The 17408-nt window shown below is 44.5% G+C and overlaps 1 protein-coding gene across 1 annotated transcript in view; it reads left to right on the top strand.

Annotated features, from left to right (window-relative positions):
* ITGA5 (integrin subunit alpha 5) overlaps positions 1–17408 on the top strand; it is a 97617-nt gene that overhangs the window by 37574 nt on the left and 42635 nt on the right. The window contains exon 2 of the mRNA XM_088469208.1: positions 9426–9556. Within this exon, the coding sequence (XP_088325334.1) occupies positions 9426–9556 (131 nt within the window). The remainder of the gene's footprint in view (positions 1–9425; positions 9557–17408) is intronic.

Here is a 17408-nt window from a genome sequence, read left to right as displayed (position 1 = left end):
GGAGTAACTGCATGCAAACTAAACAGCTGGTTTCTGTAAATTCCATGACCTGTAGCGAGGTGCAGCATTAGATATTGTCCAAGGCTCCTGATCTCCAAGGCTTATTAATATAGTCATGTCTTGCAACAGCAGTGTGCTGTACAATCTCCATTGCAATCCTGTTAGCTCATGTCCATCTCAACAGGGGAATGGCATAGTATAGGAATATTATGTCTTCTACCAACTGCAGAGATCTAGAGACTGATTTATTTAAGGGGGAAAAAAATTCTATCTCCTGGAGAAAGTGTGGTATTGCTGGTGATAGGTTTTTTGTTTCCCTTTGGCTCCCCAAGTACAATGAAGACTTTTCACCAGCAATAATACTGCACAATAACTCCCACAAAATGGTATGATTGCATGAGGAAGCCCATTTAACAAGTATCAAAGCAGTAATAATAACATAAGAAATAAATATATAATTTCCATTAGCCTGATCACTGGCGAAAAGGGGCTTATTGATAGGTCCTCTACTGACTGAGAAATAAGGATTGGTAGCACTAGTCAGCTGTCAGTCTGCTTTTATCGGTCTTCTGTAGAGATGTCCACGGATCCCCGTGTTTTGGTTCTAATTCATTGTCATGTTTTGATTTTGACAAAACCACACTTAAGTGTTTTGATTTTAGGTCAGAATTTCTAATAAAAAAAACTGAAAAACTGCTAAAATCCTATAATTTGGGCCTATTTTTGTACCTACAGTATTATTAACCTTAGTTTCCAGTCAATTTTGACCACCACACAGCTTACAGTATTGTTGTCACCTATATTCGACAAAGACTACAGTGAGCTGATTGGCTAAACTAGCACATCTAGGAAACAGAGTGGCACTGCAATGGCAGACGGGGTGGTAGTTTAATATAAACTATACAATGCTAAGTATAGAATGTTTTTCATTAATCAAAAACCTAGTTCAGAGGCTTGAGAGCAGTAAAGTGAAATATGTAGTGGAAGGGAGGTAAAAAAAAGTGATCGATTTGAATAATTAAAAAAATAAAATTGAGAGCTGCTTTGCAGCAACTTAGAGGTTTCCTAACAAGGGTTACAAGAGAAGCTGGCCACACTGTACTCCCTCCTTCATAATTGTGTAACACAGCCCTGAAGTACATTTCTGAGGTGGACCAGAGTCTGTTGGTGCTATTCAATTAGCTCAGATAACTTAGCGGGGGAGGATGTAAAAGGGAGGCAGCCTCTGGCCTTATCAACTGTGGCTATTCAATTACTCTCCCTTTTTTTACGTGATACCTTTAACTTCCGTTAAATTGACGTGTTAACACTGGTAAACGGGCATTCACACACAGAACAGGGTCATGGCACCCGTTAACAATTTAGTTATTAGATTTTTTTTCACTGTCTGTGCAATGGTGAAAAAAAATCCCCGATAAGTGCTGCCAGCGGCCTCACTTCAGGGCTTATTGAATAGCTCCGGGGGATCAAATAGCCAACTAAATTACTGCAACTAATTAATTCCCCTTGAGTTTGAAATTTAAATTATATTTTTTTAACGCACAAGTTTTATATTAAGAATTTTGAACTGTGCCTCAACACACAACAAATTGCCTCACAGCCCCGCTAGTATAAGTCGAGTGGCATCCTATTTTCTACGAGCCCCATCTGTGGAGCTTGTATGCTCTTTACCTATGTTCTATTTTTTGACACACAAGTTTTATATAAACATTTTTTTAAAAGTGCCTGAAGGCCCTGAACACTAAACAAACTGGCTCACAGCGCTCCTAGTAATGATGGCACCATATGGCGCTTTTTTGTTTGTTTTAATAGCACAGTGCCTGAAGAACACACACTGCCTCACAGTGATACTATGGCAGTGGCAGATTTTTTTTTTTTAACATAGTGCCTGAAGCCCTGAACACAAAACACAGTGACATACAGTGCTCCTAAAGGAGTGGCACCCTATGGCATTTTTTTAAATAACACAGTGCCTGAAGAACACACAGTGCCTCACAGTGCTCTTATGGCAGTGACTTCCTAATGGAGTTTTTAACACACTGTTCCCAATGGCTTTTTTTAAGACCATGCCTGAAGCACTAAACACACAACACAATACCTCACCATGCTTCAATGCATTTTTTTTTCTTTAATAACACAGTGCCCCTTTAACACAGTGCTCGTAATAGCATTTTGTAGTGCCTGAAAGTGACTCGCATTGCTGCAGCCCACAATTCCCTCTCCCTCTCCCTCTCTATGAAATGGCGCTTGATCGCAAGGGAAGGACTTTTATATTCAATCCCAAAAAATGCAGGATCAGATGCCGGGAAGATGACTCAATACAAAACACGCAACATCCCGCATCGGGAAGATGACATGCCGGGCCTTGGTTAGAATTGTAACCCCCAAATTCAGGTGGGTTTGTATTTCAGGAATCCGAACCTGCTCATCTCTAGTATTCTGCTTGTCCCATGCAATCAGTAACTTAAAAGTGTCTGTTTTCAGGATAGAAGGGTACTAAAATATAAAAAAAAAATTAATTTATTTTCAATTTTTTTTTTTTTTTTTTCCCCTGTACAGTTCTGTAAGCTAACCCCCCCACTAGCCAGTCCAGGCAAGATGATTCTGAATATAAAACTGGACAAAACAAATAATTGCCCTAAATGTGAAATATTCCTATTTACAGACTAACTACCATGACTAAATCGAGTCTTGGGAGATAGTGAAAAAGGTCCTAACTCTATGCTCTGCTAAATTAAAAACTGTTGGATGTTCTACATTTTTTTTACTTCTGCAGTCTAGTGAGTGGGGCCCTGAATAATCGAAAATATATTTGTGGAGAAAAATGTTTGGGCTGGGCTCCCTAGATTGTGGTATCAAGAGTCTTTCTCAGCTGTCGGAAGAATCCATCATGGGCCTCTCTGGAACAGAACACAATATTCTTTGATCAGTGGTAAAACTGAATGAGTGCAGTGTCTATGAAAAGCACTATACGTACACATGACCTCCAGACCACAGAAGCATTGCAGAGCACAGAATGTGGAGTGATGACTAGATAGCAGAAACACAACTTAAAGATTCAGTTAGATAATTGTTGTTTACAATGGATTTTTGGAAATTATGGTAGAGATAGGAAGCTATAATGGTATTTATGTTGTAGATGCAACAATCTTCTATAGTCCTATATCGTCAAGGTTGATGCTAGATCCAAGTAGGCATAAGGACCTCTGATGTCACAACCATGTGACCACTACGGCAGGGGCGGTTAGCTACCATTTTTACTATCCACGTGGGAATTGAGGGGGAATATAAACCTATGGTGAGTGAAGCGAACCCACAAGTGCACACTTTTGGCCCCCTGTTCTGACCCTTGCTCCTCCCCCTGTTGTCGCGAGTCACATGGTTGTGACCTCGGAGGTCCTGTAGCCCACCTCACTTTAGACCTAACCATATGGTCAATGCACAAGTTATATTACATTGTACCAGACTGGGCGTATTACTGCTTTATGGTGATTTGCCCCTTGAACCGTGTTAACCTAGAAAGCACCACTTTAATCACAGTTCTAATAAACACTCTGGATGTAGATTTGTTACAGTTGCATGTTATACATTTCTGCTAATGATGCCTTTTTTTTTATATGTGTGTTGATGTTTTTGAATGTGTCCTGGCTCTTACAACTGTTACAATGGTAATTCTGAAGTGAATGTAAACCTCCCAAGAGACAAGTTAATCATATTGGGTGATATACTCTGCATCTCTATCTTCTGTAATAGCTGTGCCCAGCTGTTAACTAGCTGAGTTGTTTTTCTGCAGAATTCAAAACTGGATGTTCTGCATCACAGAAACCTACCTTTTTACAAATGAGATGTGTGTAATTGACACTTCATAGGTCAGGCCCAATCTAGAACTTCTGTATATTTCCACTCAAAGCCTGAAATTCTGCCCCTTTGGAAGCCTGGGGTTCAGGACTGTCCCACCATAATCGAGACAGTTGGGAGATATGCAGAAATTCTGTCCTATATGTATATGCCATTAACACATACATTAAGTAGCCGGCACAGGGGTTAGCATGACTGGGGTAACGAGCCCTATCTGTGGAGCTTGTATGTTCTTCACAAACTTGTGTAGGTTTCCTCCAGGTGCCCTTGTTTTTCCGGACCCTCCAAAAATGCACTGCTAGGTTAATTGGCTGCTAATGTGTGTGAGAGTGTATTTGGTAAGGAATCGGGCTGTAAACTGTAATGGGACAGGAACTGATATAAATAACTAAGGGGCCTTTTCATTATCGGGGGAGGGGGAATGATTATCAAGTATCAAACACTTTGCGAGTTGTTGCCCGTGGATATTTTAAGTACTGGAACAATTCTGTATTGCTCTGATTGCGGAACTGCTGCTCTGAAATGAGGCTGTCTATGAGTTCTATCACTGTCACCTTCACCTCTAGTTACTGCAGTGAAAACTTTCACTACTAGATCAGTGTAAGTGAGCATGTGTGAATGGAGTTCATGCATGCAGCCAGAGAGGGCTCCTGGAGGTGGAGGGATCCATTCAGCTTCCTCTTCGCACTCTGGTACTATTTCCAATCGGAAGGTGTGAGCATCAGTTCCCTCAAGCAAGATTGCTGAATACTGGGTGGCCATATCAGGCCCCTAATAATGAATGTGCCCATTACTTAAAACTAGAGATGTGCGCGTTCGATTTTACTCTATGTTCGGATCTCAAAAACGGCATCTTATTGGCTATCGGCTGTCGCGTGTTTTGGATAGCCAATAAAATAAATCCGAACTTGCATAAAAGAACCTGCACATTTCTACTTGAAACGAGTGTTTCTGCATGTGTAACAAGCCCATAAGTGATGATGACTAGCTCTGTAAATATCTGTATAGTGCTGCATAATCTGCCAGAGCTATTTAAAAAAACAAACAAAAGAAGTTCAGGCAAAAGTTATGGCCCCTACACGATATCTTTAACGATTTGGTCGATTTCGACAAATCGGAATGACAAATCGTTAAAATGTATAGTGTGCATGCACTACGTCGTGTAGTGCGCGCTCCCGTGGGGTCGTCAGCCTCATCATATGATCTCATGTGCAGCATGAAAGATCAGGCAATGCAGCTGGCGATCCTATCATATTGGTCGTTCGGGCACTGGATCGCCCGTTGTGTATGGACTGTCCGATATGTTGGCCCATCTGATGTCTGGTCAGGTGTCGCATCCCTGTGTACACACATCGTTTAGTGTGTACCCAGTTACTATTGTATCCTTTGGAATATTCAGGGATCAGTATCTTAAGCTGACAGATTCAGCTATCTGAAATTGTGCATTGTTACAACTACTTGTTCACTGGAATGCTAGCATTTGTTTGGGACAAGCTACTGCTATGGAAATAACCATTGTATTTGTTTCCTCTCAAATATTTAGCACATTCCTCTGCACAGATTTAATCTAGAATTCTTTGCATCATTTTATAAGGGGGTTCCATGTCTCCCGTCTCTTTTCCGGAGCGCAAGGTTAAAATCCAGGCACTCGCCATAGGATAATGATGCCATTTCCGGCTTTTCAGTGGAGACTTCTGTTTGGGAGAGATGGAGAACAATGCACTTCGGGAGCTTAATCCTTCAGAAAATGGCTTGTGCTGGAATGCATTGTGTTGCTTTTCAGATCTTCCCATCGCTAAGAGCCTGTAGACTTAATAAGGGAAGGATGTTCATATTGGTTGCTGATTGTTACTATACTGTTGTGATTTTGAAAATGTGGCTCCATGGGAAATGGGAAGCTTGGCTGTTTCCGGCAGGGAGGAGACAGTCTAGGCTACCTCACATATTTAGGTGATTGATATATGTCCTGACTACAGCGATTGTGCTGACAGCCTCTTTATCTTCTGAGTAGGACGATCATATAACGGAAACTACCAGTCTCTCTCTCTTCCTCCATTTCTATGTCCGGCTGTGAAAGATCCATGTTAAGCAAACCTTTGGGGGGGGTCCCAATTATAGGTATATATTGAAGGCTGTTCCACTATACACAGATTCAGCCACGTAAATGCTGATGAAATGGATTGCACTGTCATACCCATTGTATTACACCCAACAGATCAATTCCAATCTGAATGGGTCACTTTTTTCTGCCAGTATTGGGCCATGCATGGAGCTGTAGCAATTATTTTTTTTATAAATCAATAAAATTGACTGAACCTATCTAGACTGGCTGACTGGAAGCTTTAGGTGCTTGGGCCTCTTATCAAATTTGACTATAAAGAACTGTACATACTGTGCTAGTGTTTACACAGTCTCATCAGTTGCTCCCTTCTGTGGTTTGGCTTGCAACTCCATACACTGGTTGCCACCTACCTACAGTTCATTGCATGGTATACTGTAATGTATTAGATGCCCGACCGTGTGATAATAGTACTGTATGGAAGATGAAACGTGTGCATTCACATACTGTAAGTAGGGTACATTGTACTGGATGCAATTTTGCTGGCAGCAAAGCATTGGACGCATATTACTGTACGCACAACAGTGTTAAATATTAAAGATGAATTGTGTGTAAGCTACATGTTCTGCAGCAAGTAAGAAGTATAACCTGGTTAACATTTACTGTCTGATGCCTCACTATGGGGTCTATTCATTATGTTAATTATCTGGGTCCAAACCCAATAATTAACATACTAACTCGCTGCAAGCACCAGAGCAATTCATCATTGCTCCGACGCGGAGACAGCTGATCCGAAAATCATCGGTCTCGACTAGCGGCTTCACTGCTCCTTTCGCACAAGAGCCCCAGCGTCCAGCAGAAGGAGCCGGACAGGGGCAGAGGGATCCCCTATGGGACTTTGCGAGCAGTGTATGGGGACAGCGGGCCATTCCGGTAAACAGGAGATATGTGATATCTCCTGCTTTACCCTCTTGATGAATGGCCCAAAAACCTAATTTCTACAAAAGCAGGTGAAAATGAAGTGATGATGCACTAAACCTTGGAGAGTGATACAGTACCAACCAATCTGCTCCTGTCATTTTTCAAACAGTCTGTCAACTGACAGGAGCTGATTGGTTGGTACTTTATCACTCTCCAAGGCTTAGGGCATCTCCCCCTATATCTGTAATGTGCATCTGAGGGGTTATAAAATACGATTTACTATACGGTAGTGCTGTGCTACTGTTTGCTGCATGTCACAGTCTCTGTGCCCCGCCATTTGTCGTAAATGAAAAGTGCTGCGTGCACCAATGTACTGTGTTTCAGTGTTCTTAATGTTGCATCCTGATACATTGTGTAATGAGTTACATCCGTGTGACTCATTAACCACTGTGTCGGACTTCTGGGCTTGCTATACAGTACTGTACAATAAGTGGTGCACTAGCCACCCAGAGGCTGAGCTGAGTACTGAATGGCACAAACCAACTCATGTTTTAGCGTGCCACAGTGTAGCCATGCCGCATTTCTTGTAATGTGCCAAAGATGCCTGTTAGGTGTACTTTGAGGATAGGTCTATGTAGATATATTTGTCCAAATTTGAAAGATTTGACGCTCGGACTGAATGGCTGGAATATATGATCTATGAGTTACCAGTCCTTCTGAATAACCTCTCCTAATCTGATGCTGATCACCATAGGCGGCTTTATTGGTCCCATACACACAGTCATTTGTTGCAAATGAGCAAATATTACAGAATGTATGGTCCCATTAAAAGCTAAAATTGTGTAGAATAAAATATAGATTTGCTTTATCTATTAGGCTATTGCTGTTCAGAATCCCCGTGTGTCATCAAACGCTCATTGACTTGTAACCAATTTATCACGGCATGTCACAAATTACTAATAAATTGTCACTGGGACAACTGAGTGTATCCCTGCTCCCTGGTGATGCTGGATGACTGTGGTAAGAGAGGAGCATTAGCGTTTGGCCAGACATTCTGGATGCATGTGTGAAGTGGCTTTGCTGGGTTACACATACACAGTAAGCTGGAAGCTTGGACTTTGGTTTCCAGTTCCATTTTTGTTTAACATGTAAATAGGTTAGAATGAGAGAACCCCAGCACATAGTTTCTCTAGCCGGAGAAGCAAAACCACATTTAAAATGGGTTTATTTCCCCTTGATAAATAGATAATATAGTTTTTGAAGCACATTTTGACCAGTTGCAGATCCATATTTTCTAAATGACTGCAGAAAGTTAGATCTACTAAGAAAATATTGTTTTAATGCATAGATATGATGATCTGTGATATCGCTGAGACTTGAAGCACTTCAATAGGCTGACTGTTCTCCACACTGAATAAGTTTCATGGCCGTTTCAATAATTCAAATGTTATCAGAGCTGTAACTAGACTTTTTGGTGCCCTGTGCCAGAAAGAGCATTGGCGCCCCCCCTATTTTTAAAATAGGGACATAAAGGACCATGGCCTCATGGGGGAAGGGCCAGGGAAGAGATGGGGGAGGCCAGGAGATGCTGGGGATAAAATAATAGGAAGCTACAAGTGAGAATGATAATAAACAGAAAATTGACAGGCCCAAACAGCGTCCCCTGCCTTGCGGTGCCCTGTGCCACAGCACTGGTCGCACTACCCTAGTTACGGCCCTGAATGTTGTTATATGTGTGAATTATTCACTATAGTAGATAATTGTATACTTTATGTTTTTGTATTATGCAAGTGTGTATGTATGGACTGCATTCTGTTTAGACTATATTCGAAATAAGGATCGAAAAACAAGGATAGTGGTGCTGTGCACCACACCACTATCCTTGTTTTTTGATACTTTGTCTTTTCACAGTGGGTAGCACCTCTTTAGTGAATAACTAATAAATTGAAATTTAATTTGAGTATTGAAGAGAAGGTCACTGACCGGTGCGTTTCTCTCCTTTTCCAATTGTATATTAGAAATAAGTCCGTATAACTCTGCATTAGAAGTCTGTTCTCTATGGAAGACGGAGGTGCAAAGGTATCTTAAAATAATTTTGTTACCTAGAGTGGTGTCACAGGACATCACCTTCCAAACATGATCTCATAACAGCTGCAATGAGGTGCATTCACCTTCCAAACATTAATAAGAGCTTGTGTGTAGATACAGCACACTAAATTGGTGGGAGGAGAGGATGAGATCCTGACCTGAACACCTGTTTACCCATCAAAGAAGCCTTCTTAGGCACTAAGCCACGCATGACAAAGGGATAATCAGCCGAGGAGAAGGGCTGTTTATTGACTTCCAGTTCAGAAAATTCCCTTTTACCTGCGCAGATTATTCCGGTCACCTACAAACTGTGATGTTTGCACAAATTGCCCAGGGTAGTTGTTTTACACTAAACTAGCAATATGAAAATTCTGAACTATATATAGCAAGCCCTATAGATGGTTTAAAATAAGTGCTTATTGCGATTTTGTATCCACCAACAAGCCATTAAACTGTGTGTTTGGTAAATAGTGACTCTATAACCTGCTTTGCTTTTCAGTGTCAGTATCCTGATTGGGGCTCCAAAGGCAAACACAAGCCAGGCGGATGTGGTTGAAGGAGGCGCAGTGTATTATTGTCCATGGCAAAGGAATGACAGTGATTGCACACCAATTCAGTTTGATACAACAGGTACATTCAAATGTTCTTTGTTGTAAACCCTCCGTAAACAGTATGGCACCAGTGCGTCAAGCTGTATTTACTTATGCCCTGCTGAACTGTAAACTCCTTTTACTATACCTTACAAATCCTTTCCCTTCACATTCTTATTTATTTATTTTCTTGGAAATGAGTGTCTCAACTTTGAGAGTTCTGCATATTTTACAGTGTAGTAACAGTTCAGAAAATTTGTTGAAATGTTATTTTACAGTAATACTCATTTAGCCACGAAGCAGTAATCATGCACGTAACTAGCAATCGCAGGATCATGTTACAGAAACTTTTTTCAAGGTATCTGCACCGTCCAATATTTAGTTACTGGTCCTATTCTGTTCTTCTGAGCATAGCTTTTGGTTCCACTATGGAGCCTAACTTCTGGGTCCAGCTGTCAAAACACTGACTGGGACATCCCGATGCTCAGAATCCTGACAGGGGTTAGGTAAGTATCCTATTCCTCCCCCCTTTAACCCCCTAACCCTCCCTTCCTGCATTCTACCCCTCCCTACCCGGCACCCTAATCCTGCCGGTTCGTACCGAACACTCCATGCTTGGTGCCTAACCCTAAACCCCCCTGTGGTGCCTAAACCTAACCCCCCGCGGCTAATAGCTAACCCTGCCCGCTATACTTGCGTTCGGGATGCCGGCTGTCTGGATTCCGTCATCTACATCTCAACTGATGTCTAGATTCCGTCACCGGTGTATTTCACCATACTTATTTAAATTTTTTTGTTTTGTTTATTTATATTTGTGTAGGTATCAGCTTAGGTTTACCCTTTAATGGCCGCACGTTCATCTGCCCTGTTAGGTGGATATCGTTTTTTTATATTTTGCATGTTTATCTGTTTGTAAATGACTGATGTTAATTGTTGCTTTTTCTCCAATTTTATTTGTAAACATTACAAGTTTTATTTAGTTAAAAGTGCCCTTATTATAGAGTTTATTGCCTTCTCCTATTGTATGTTTAAAATATTACTCTGCCACCATGTCTTGGGGAAGTGATTTCATAGCTAGTTCTTGGAGTTCCTTTATCTTTAACATGCCGTTACTGACTACTCCCACAATTTCTCAGCCATGGATGGAACACTCATCCACTAATTTTAAGCTATGTATCATCGCGGTACACTCGATTTATGGTAATGTTTCTGCTACCACCATGTACTGTAACTGGCATTTGAAACCGCTTACTTTGTGTAGTGTATGTCTAGCTGCTGCTGTGGCTCCTCTGGTGACTGTCTGGTTCCTCCTCAAAGCTTACATTTTGGATCAGGACTGCAGGACAGCTTTCAGAGCACTGTATTAAATGCAGGACAGTAGAGGGAGGGATTATAGTGGCAGCTCTTATCTGTTGGTCACATGATTTCAGCAGATGTTTCATGCAGGAATAGAGAATATTTAGGGATAGTAGTGTTTATTGTTTAGTGCTCGTTAGTAGATCTTAAAAATCACTGCGAGGTAGTGACGATACATAGACAGCTGGAATGGGACACTTATGTAATAGCCTGCGCAATGTAGGCTCTGAGATTTTGTTGAGTCTGATCGTATTTTTAAAGCTTCAATCATTTAATAGGCAACACCAACCTGGTTTCTACTTCAGGGTCCATAGGGTATCCACAGGATACCTTGGGGTATAAGCGATGGTGGCAGACATCGGGCACCTCAGTTAATTTTTCAGCCTCCCAGGATGCACTGGGGTCCCTCTCCTATACCCCGTCCTCGAGCCAAAGCAAATCCGTTTTCGTAGGTGCCCGGCTCGGAGTCTGATCACCTCTTCAGAGGGGGGCCCTGAAGTTTCTTCCAGCAGCTTTTGCTGTGATATGAGCGGGCAGCATGGACAGGCTAATTAGAGGTCCATGCTGCCGTTCCTTCACCCTGCCTGGCCAGGACGCCGCTACTGATCTGGGGATGCTGGTGGGTACCAGGGTCTCAGCTAGCGGGGACCCCGGTATTCCAGTCTGTGGCCGGATTCACGGGGATTCAGGTAAGCGGCGGGAACCCGCAGTGGATTACTGCCGATTCACAGTCTTTTGTCCCTAGGCAGGGGGCTCCCTGGGGGACAGGCTGCGCGTGGAGCAAGGTACTGATCCTCCGCTTCCACTAGACCACCAGGGACAGCGGGCTGCAGCAGTATGGAAAATGCTCCAGCGTTCCAGGGGTTAATAGCATGCCAGGCGTGTGTGCTTTCCCTGTCTTAGTGCCTTTCCACAGCGGTCTGGTGGGCTATGGCAGCGTTCCTCGCCCGGGCCTGTCTACTATCAGCTCCTCAGCGGCCATTTTTTTGTATAAGTGGCGAATGCTGCTGGTTTCTGATACAGGGGACATCGCGGTCCGGGTCCCCCGCATACCTCTCCTTCACTGAGGTCCGTGTATGCAGCAGTTTCCTACCAGGCTCTGTGTCTGCCTAGTTGATCATAGTGCTTGTAGTGCAGGTGATTTATTTCTGCATTGTATGTAACTCTATGTTATCGCTGTCTGACTGTACTTCACTTCTGACTGTCAGCCATTTTACTATCCCTGTCTTTCTCTCCCTTGCGGTGCGGTGCTGCAGGGTGCTTATTGCCTCACAGTTAAAATGAAAAGTGTTTTTCTGTGTGGTGCGTCACATACACATCGTTTACACTCATCCTGTCTAAGAGTGAACGTGATTATTCTCCTCAGCTAAAATGTACCACATGCTCAGTACTGTTTAGAGGAGGGTGATGTGAACACTGAGGGTTTCTCACATTTATATAGTATACGTATTTGTGAGAATTGGTATTGCACTCTGCCATATTTATGCAGTAAGTTCCTGCGGCTTGACAAGCATCAGACAGGAATCGTATTTTCCTTTACTACTATAATGTGTATGTATGTATGTCCTATGTGGTCGCATTATACCCAGTGCATGCTGTGCGCTATATTACCATGTGGTTGTGCCTGCAGGTATGACGTACACCCTGCTGCTCCACTCTACCTGTTAGTCACAAGGCAGGTATGTGGGGAGAAACTGCTAATTCTCCCTCCCTGGTAGTTCACGCAGTGTTCTCGTTGCTCGCTCGCTCTCTCTCGCTCTCTTGCTTGCTCTCTCGCTCCTCCCCCCCCCCCCCCCCCCTTTGATCAGTGGTATCACAGGAATGTTAGCTGCTGGTTATCCATTCCTGTAGTTCACTACATGCCTAGTGAGTACTGCAACCTTGCCTATGTTCTCTCGAATGCTACGTATCGCAAAGTGGTACTTTTGTTGGCAGTCCATATACTACCTTACAGGGGGAGGCTTCCAGACCAGAAGTGGTCTCTAACTGGTACGCCCTCTCCTTCCGCAGAAGGCCTCCCAGCCGGTTTTTCACCACAGGCCTTCAGTTAGTTCAAGACAAGGCCCTGGAATTCCAGGAAGTAGGACACTCTATGCTCCAAGTGGGGGTTATAGTGCCTGTTTCGTTGCCTCTGAGAGGAACCAGGTTTTACACCCAACCCCTTTCTGGTTCTGACACCCAATGGGTACAACAAGTCTTTGAGGGTCCCTTGGTTCAGGATGGAGACCCTACGTTCCATCGTATTGGCTATGGAGCCTGGGGATTTTATGGTGTCCTTGGACATTCAGGATGCCTACCTACATGTCCCAGTTGCTTTAGCTCACCAGCGGTCCCTCAGGTTCGCAGTGGTCAATCAACATTTCCAGTTTCAGGTACTGCCCTTTGGCCTTTTCACAGCACCTAGGATCTTTACCAAGGTTATGGCAGCCTACCTGCGGATGCAGGGCATCTGCCTGTTACCCTATCTGGACGACCTTCTGCTATTAGCAGGGTTTATGGGGGTACTTCAGAGCAATCTGCAAAGGACAATATCTGTGTTGCAGGCTCATGGCTGGCTGATAAACTGGAAGTGGTTCCTCACAGACAGCGAAGGATCTTTTGTGACAGGAAAAGATCTCTGCTTTACAGGCAAAGATTCATATTTGTTTTCAGAGTTGCCGAGTGTCCCTTCACTCGGCAGAGATTACTGGGGTCCATAGTGTCGAAGTTCACCATGGTAGAGTATGCCCAGAGTTCACTCCAGATCTCTGCAGAAGTTGATCTTCTCGAGATGGAATGAGTTGCCCCATCGGATAAAGACACTGACACTGGTGCTTTCTCCAGAGGTATGGCTGTCTCTGGCCTGGTGGCTACAGACATCCCACCTCAACAGGGGACGCCCCTTTTGGATCTCGGACTGGGTCCTGCTGATGACTGATGCCAGTCTCCGAGGCTGGGGGGCTGTGACAGGTCCACACTTCTTTAGGGAAGGTGGCCGACAGCAGAATCTGCTCTTCCAATCAACATATTGGTACTTCGAGCTGTATTCAGAGCTCTTCAGCAAGCTAGACTAGTTCTTCACGGAAAACCCATGCAAGTCCAGTCAGACTACGCCACCACAGTGGCTTACATAAATCACCAAGGAGGAACCAGAAGTCAGGTGGCCCTGACACAGGTGTCCCACATTCTGGCTTGGGTGGAAGGCAATCTCCCAGCTGTCTCTGCAGTCTTCATACCAGGAGTCCTCAACTGGGAAGCAGACTTCCTCAGCCATCAGGAAGTGCATCCCGGGGAATGATTTCTTCACCAGGTGGTGGTTTAATTCCTAGTGAACAAGTGGGGCCTTCCAGAGATAAACCTCATGGCCTCCTGACAAGACAACAAGCTGTCTATGTACGGGTCAAGAACAAGAGACGAGGAGGCTCTTCTGGTAGACGCTCTGTCGGTCCGGTGGACCTTCCAGTTTGCATACCTCTTTCCTCCGTTCTCCCTACTACCTCAAGTACTTCATAAGTTCAAGCAAGAAGGAGGCACGCTCCTGTTGATGGCTCCAGCGTGGCCCAGCGGTCACTGGTACTCAGATCTTCGGAGTCTTTCCATAGACACTCCGATGCTTTTGCCTCAACGTCCGGACCTATTGTCTCAAGGTCCTTGCCATTACCCGGACCTGGGTCGTCTGTCTTTGATGGCGTGGCTGTTGAGACAGGCCTTTTAAGGTCCGGGGTTTTTTCCAGCTCTGTAGTTAACACCATGCTAAGAGCTCTGAAGCCTGCTCCTGCAAGAATTTACCACAGAGTGTGGCATACTTTCTTTGAATGGTGTCGACCTAGAGGCTATGATCCTCAGGTGTTCAGGATATCCAGGGTTTTGGCTTTCCTACAGGTTGGCTTAGATCACGGTCTTTGCCTTGCTTCCCTGAAGGTGCAGGTTTCTGCCCTGTCAGTGTGGTTTCAGCGTAGGATTGCTACCCTTCCTGATGTCCGCACCTTTATGCAAGGTGTACTTCGTATTTAGGCTTCTTGGCATTTGGCTGTGGTCCTGAGGGCTCTCCAAGGACCGCCGTTTGAACCACAGGGCTCAGTGGATTTAAAATGGCTTACAGCTAAGACGGTGTTTCTTCTGGCCATTGCTTCAGTCAGAAGGGTGTCAGATTTGGGGGCTCTCATGTCGCCCTTCCTTTCTGATTTTTCATAGGGATAGGGCAGTGCTTTGCATTCGCCCTGGCTTCCTACCTAAGGTCGTATCTAGTGTCCACATTACTGAGGAAATTATGGTGCCGGCCTTTACTTCCCAAGACCTCTCAGCTGGTGAGGCCTCCTTGGATGTGGTATGTGCTCTAAGGATATATGTTGACCGTACCAATTCATTTCGGACGTCGGACTCTTTGTTTGACCTCTATGGTTTCCGTAAGAAGGGTTGGCCTGCCACTAAGCAGCTGAGGCTTACATTCATTCTACTTGGTCTGTCGATTCTTAGTGGGCAGCTCGCCGTGGTGCCTCTGCTGTTCAGCTCTGCAAGACTGCCGCATGGTCTTCTGTCCATGCCTTTGTGAGGTATTATGCATTTAATACTTTCGCCTCTCAGGATGCTTCCTTTGGGTGGCGGATTCTCCTTTCAGCACAGTAGCGTCTCCACCCTTGAAGGATACTGCTTTGGGACATCCCAAGGTATCCTGTGGATCCTGAAGTAGAAAATATGAGAGATAGTAAGAACTTACCCTTGTTATCTCTATTTCTATGAAGTCCATAGGGTTCTACAGGACTCCCGCCCTGTCACACCTGTACTGCAGAGGGACTTTGTTCTGGTCACCAGTTTTTCCGTCTCCTTCTGGTGAGAATGTGATTCTTGTGTGTTCCAGACTTTCTTCTCTCATTTTCTTCTCCTCCTATGGCTTGTTTTGTAACTGATTTGCCTTGGCTCGGGGGCGGGGTATAGGAGAGGGACCACAGTGCATCCTGGGAGGCTGAAAAATTAACTCTGAGGTGCCTGATGTCTGCCGCCATCGCCTATACCCCAAGGTATCCTGTGGAACCCTATGGACTTCGTATAAATAGAGATAACAAGGGTAAGTTCTTACCATATCTCATATTTTTCCCTATTTAAATGATTGCCGCTTTAAAAATACTCCCAGACTTGCCAGAATGTCACCAGAGCCTGCATTTCCCAGGCTATTACATAAACTCCAGAATCTAGTACAGTTTGAGTCTCCCATATCCAAATTGCTTGGGACCAGAGGTATTTTGGGTAGGGGTGAGCGGGTTCGGATTTCTGAAATCCGAGCCCCCCCGATCCGAGGCAGATCCGAGTCAGGCTCGACTTTTCCCGCCTGACTCTGATCTGAAATCGAGGCAAAATGTCATCATCCCGCCTTCCGAGTCTCGCGGGTTTTGGAACCTATATAAGGTACCCGCGTCGGCGCCATTTTCTCACTCGGCTGTGGACAGTGAAGAGGGAGGGTGGGAGTTAGGGATGGCTGGGCTGTGTAGTGTAGTGCAGAGTAGTGGTGTGCTGTGCTGCGCTGTGCTGCTGTTGTCCACTACTTCAAAGTCCATAGGGGCTGGCTGTGTTGTGCTGTGCTGCTGTTGTTAATAGGGGCTGTGTCCACTACTTCAAAGTCCATAGGGGCTGGCTGGACTGTGTTGTGCAGTCAGTTCTCCATAGGGGCTGTGTCCACTCCAAAGTCCTGTGCAGTGTCCCAGTCCTAAAGGGGTGCTGTAGTGTTGTCCAGGGGGTGCTCTGTCCATCAGGGGTGCTCCCCCCCGAAGTGCTAAAAAAATATTTTTTGTGAATTGTGTGCGCAGTAGCCGCACGTGCATCAACAAAGTAGTGCCAAGCGTGCGCCTGTGTCATAAGTAAAGGGCCGGCTGGCTTGACCATTAAAGGGTGCTGTAACCCCCAAAGTACACTCCAGTCCAAACCAAAAAAAAAAATAATTTTCTGTGTTTGTGAATTGTGTGCGCAGTAGCCGCACGTGCATCAACAAAGGAGCAGCGCCAAGCGTGCGCCTGTGTCCCATAAGTAAAGAGCCGGCTGGCTCATTTCTTAAAGGCTGGTGTAACCCACAAAGTGCACTACTCTCCAGCAAAAATAAAGAAATATTTTCTGTGTTTAGCCGCACGTATATATCAAATCGATATAACATAAATGGAGGACCAAACTTTCTCCGATAAAAATAAAATAGAGAAAGATCAAGAACCACTTCCTCCTAGTGCTGAAGCTGCTGCCACTAGTCATGACATAGACGATAACATGCCATCAACGTCGTCTGCCAAGGCCGATGCCCAATGTCATAATAGAGGGCAGATACAATCCCAAATGACAAAGTTCAGGAAAATGACCTTGAAAAAAACATTTAAATCAGCTGAAGAGAAACGTAAACTTGCCAATATGCCATTTACGACACGGAGTGGCAAGGAACGGCTAAGGTCGATCCCTAGTATGTTCATGACTAGTGGTTCAGCTTCACATGACGGTGGAAGCCCTCCTCCCACTAAAAAAATCAAAAGAGTTAAGCTGGCAAAAGCACAGCGAAGAACTGTGCTTTCTAAGAAGATATG

The sequence above is a fragment of the Taudactylus pleione genome, unplaced genomic scaffold, assembly GCF_031769625.1.
Source record: "Taudactylus pleione unplaced genomic scaffold, aTauple2 ptg000089l, whole genome shotgun sequence".
Taxonomy (NCBI): Eukaryota; Metazoa; Chordata; class Amphibia; order Anura; family Myobatrachidae; genus Taudactylus; species Taudactylus pleione.
The sequence above is the reverse complement of the archived record's forward strand: the minus strand, read 5'-3'. Positions and strand labels throughout refer to the sequence as shown.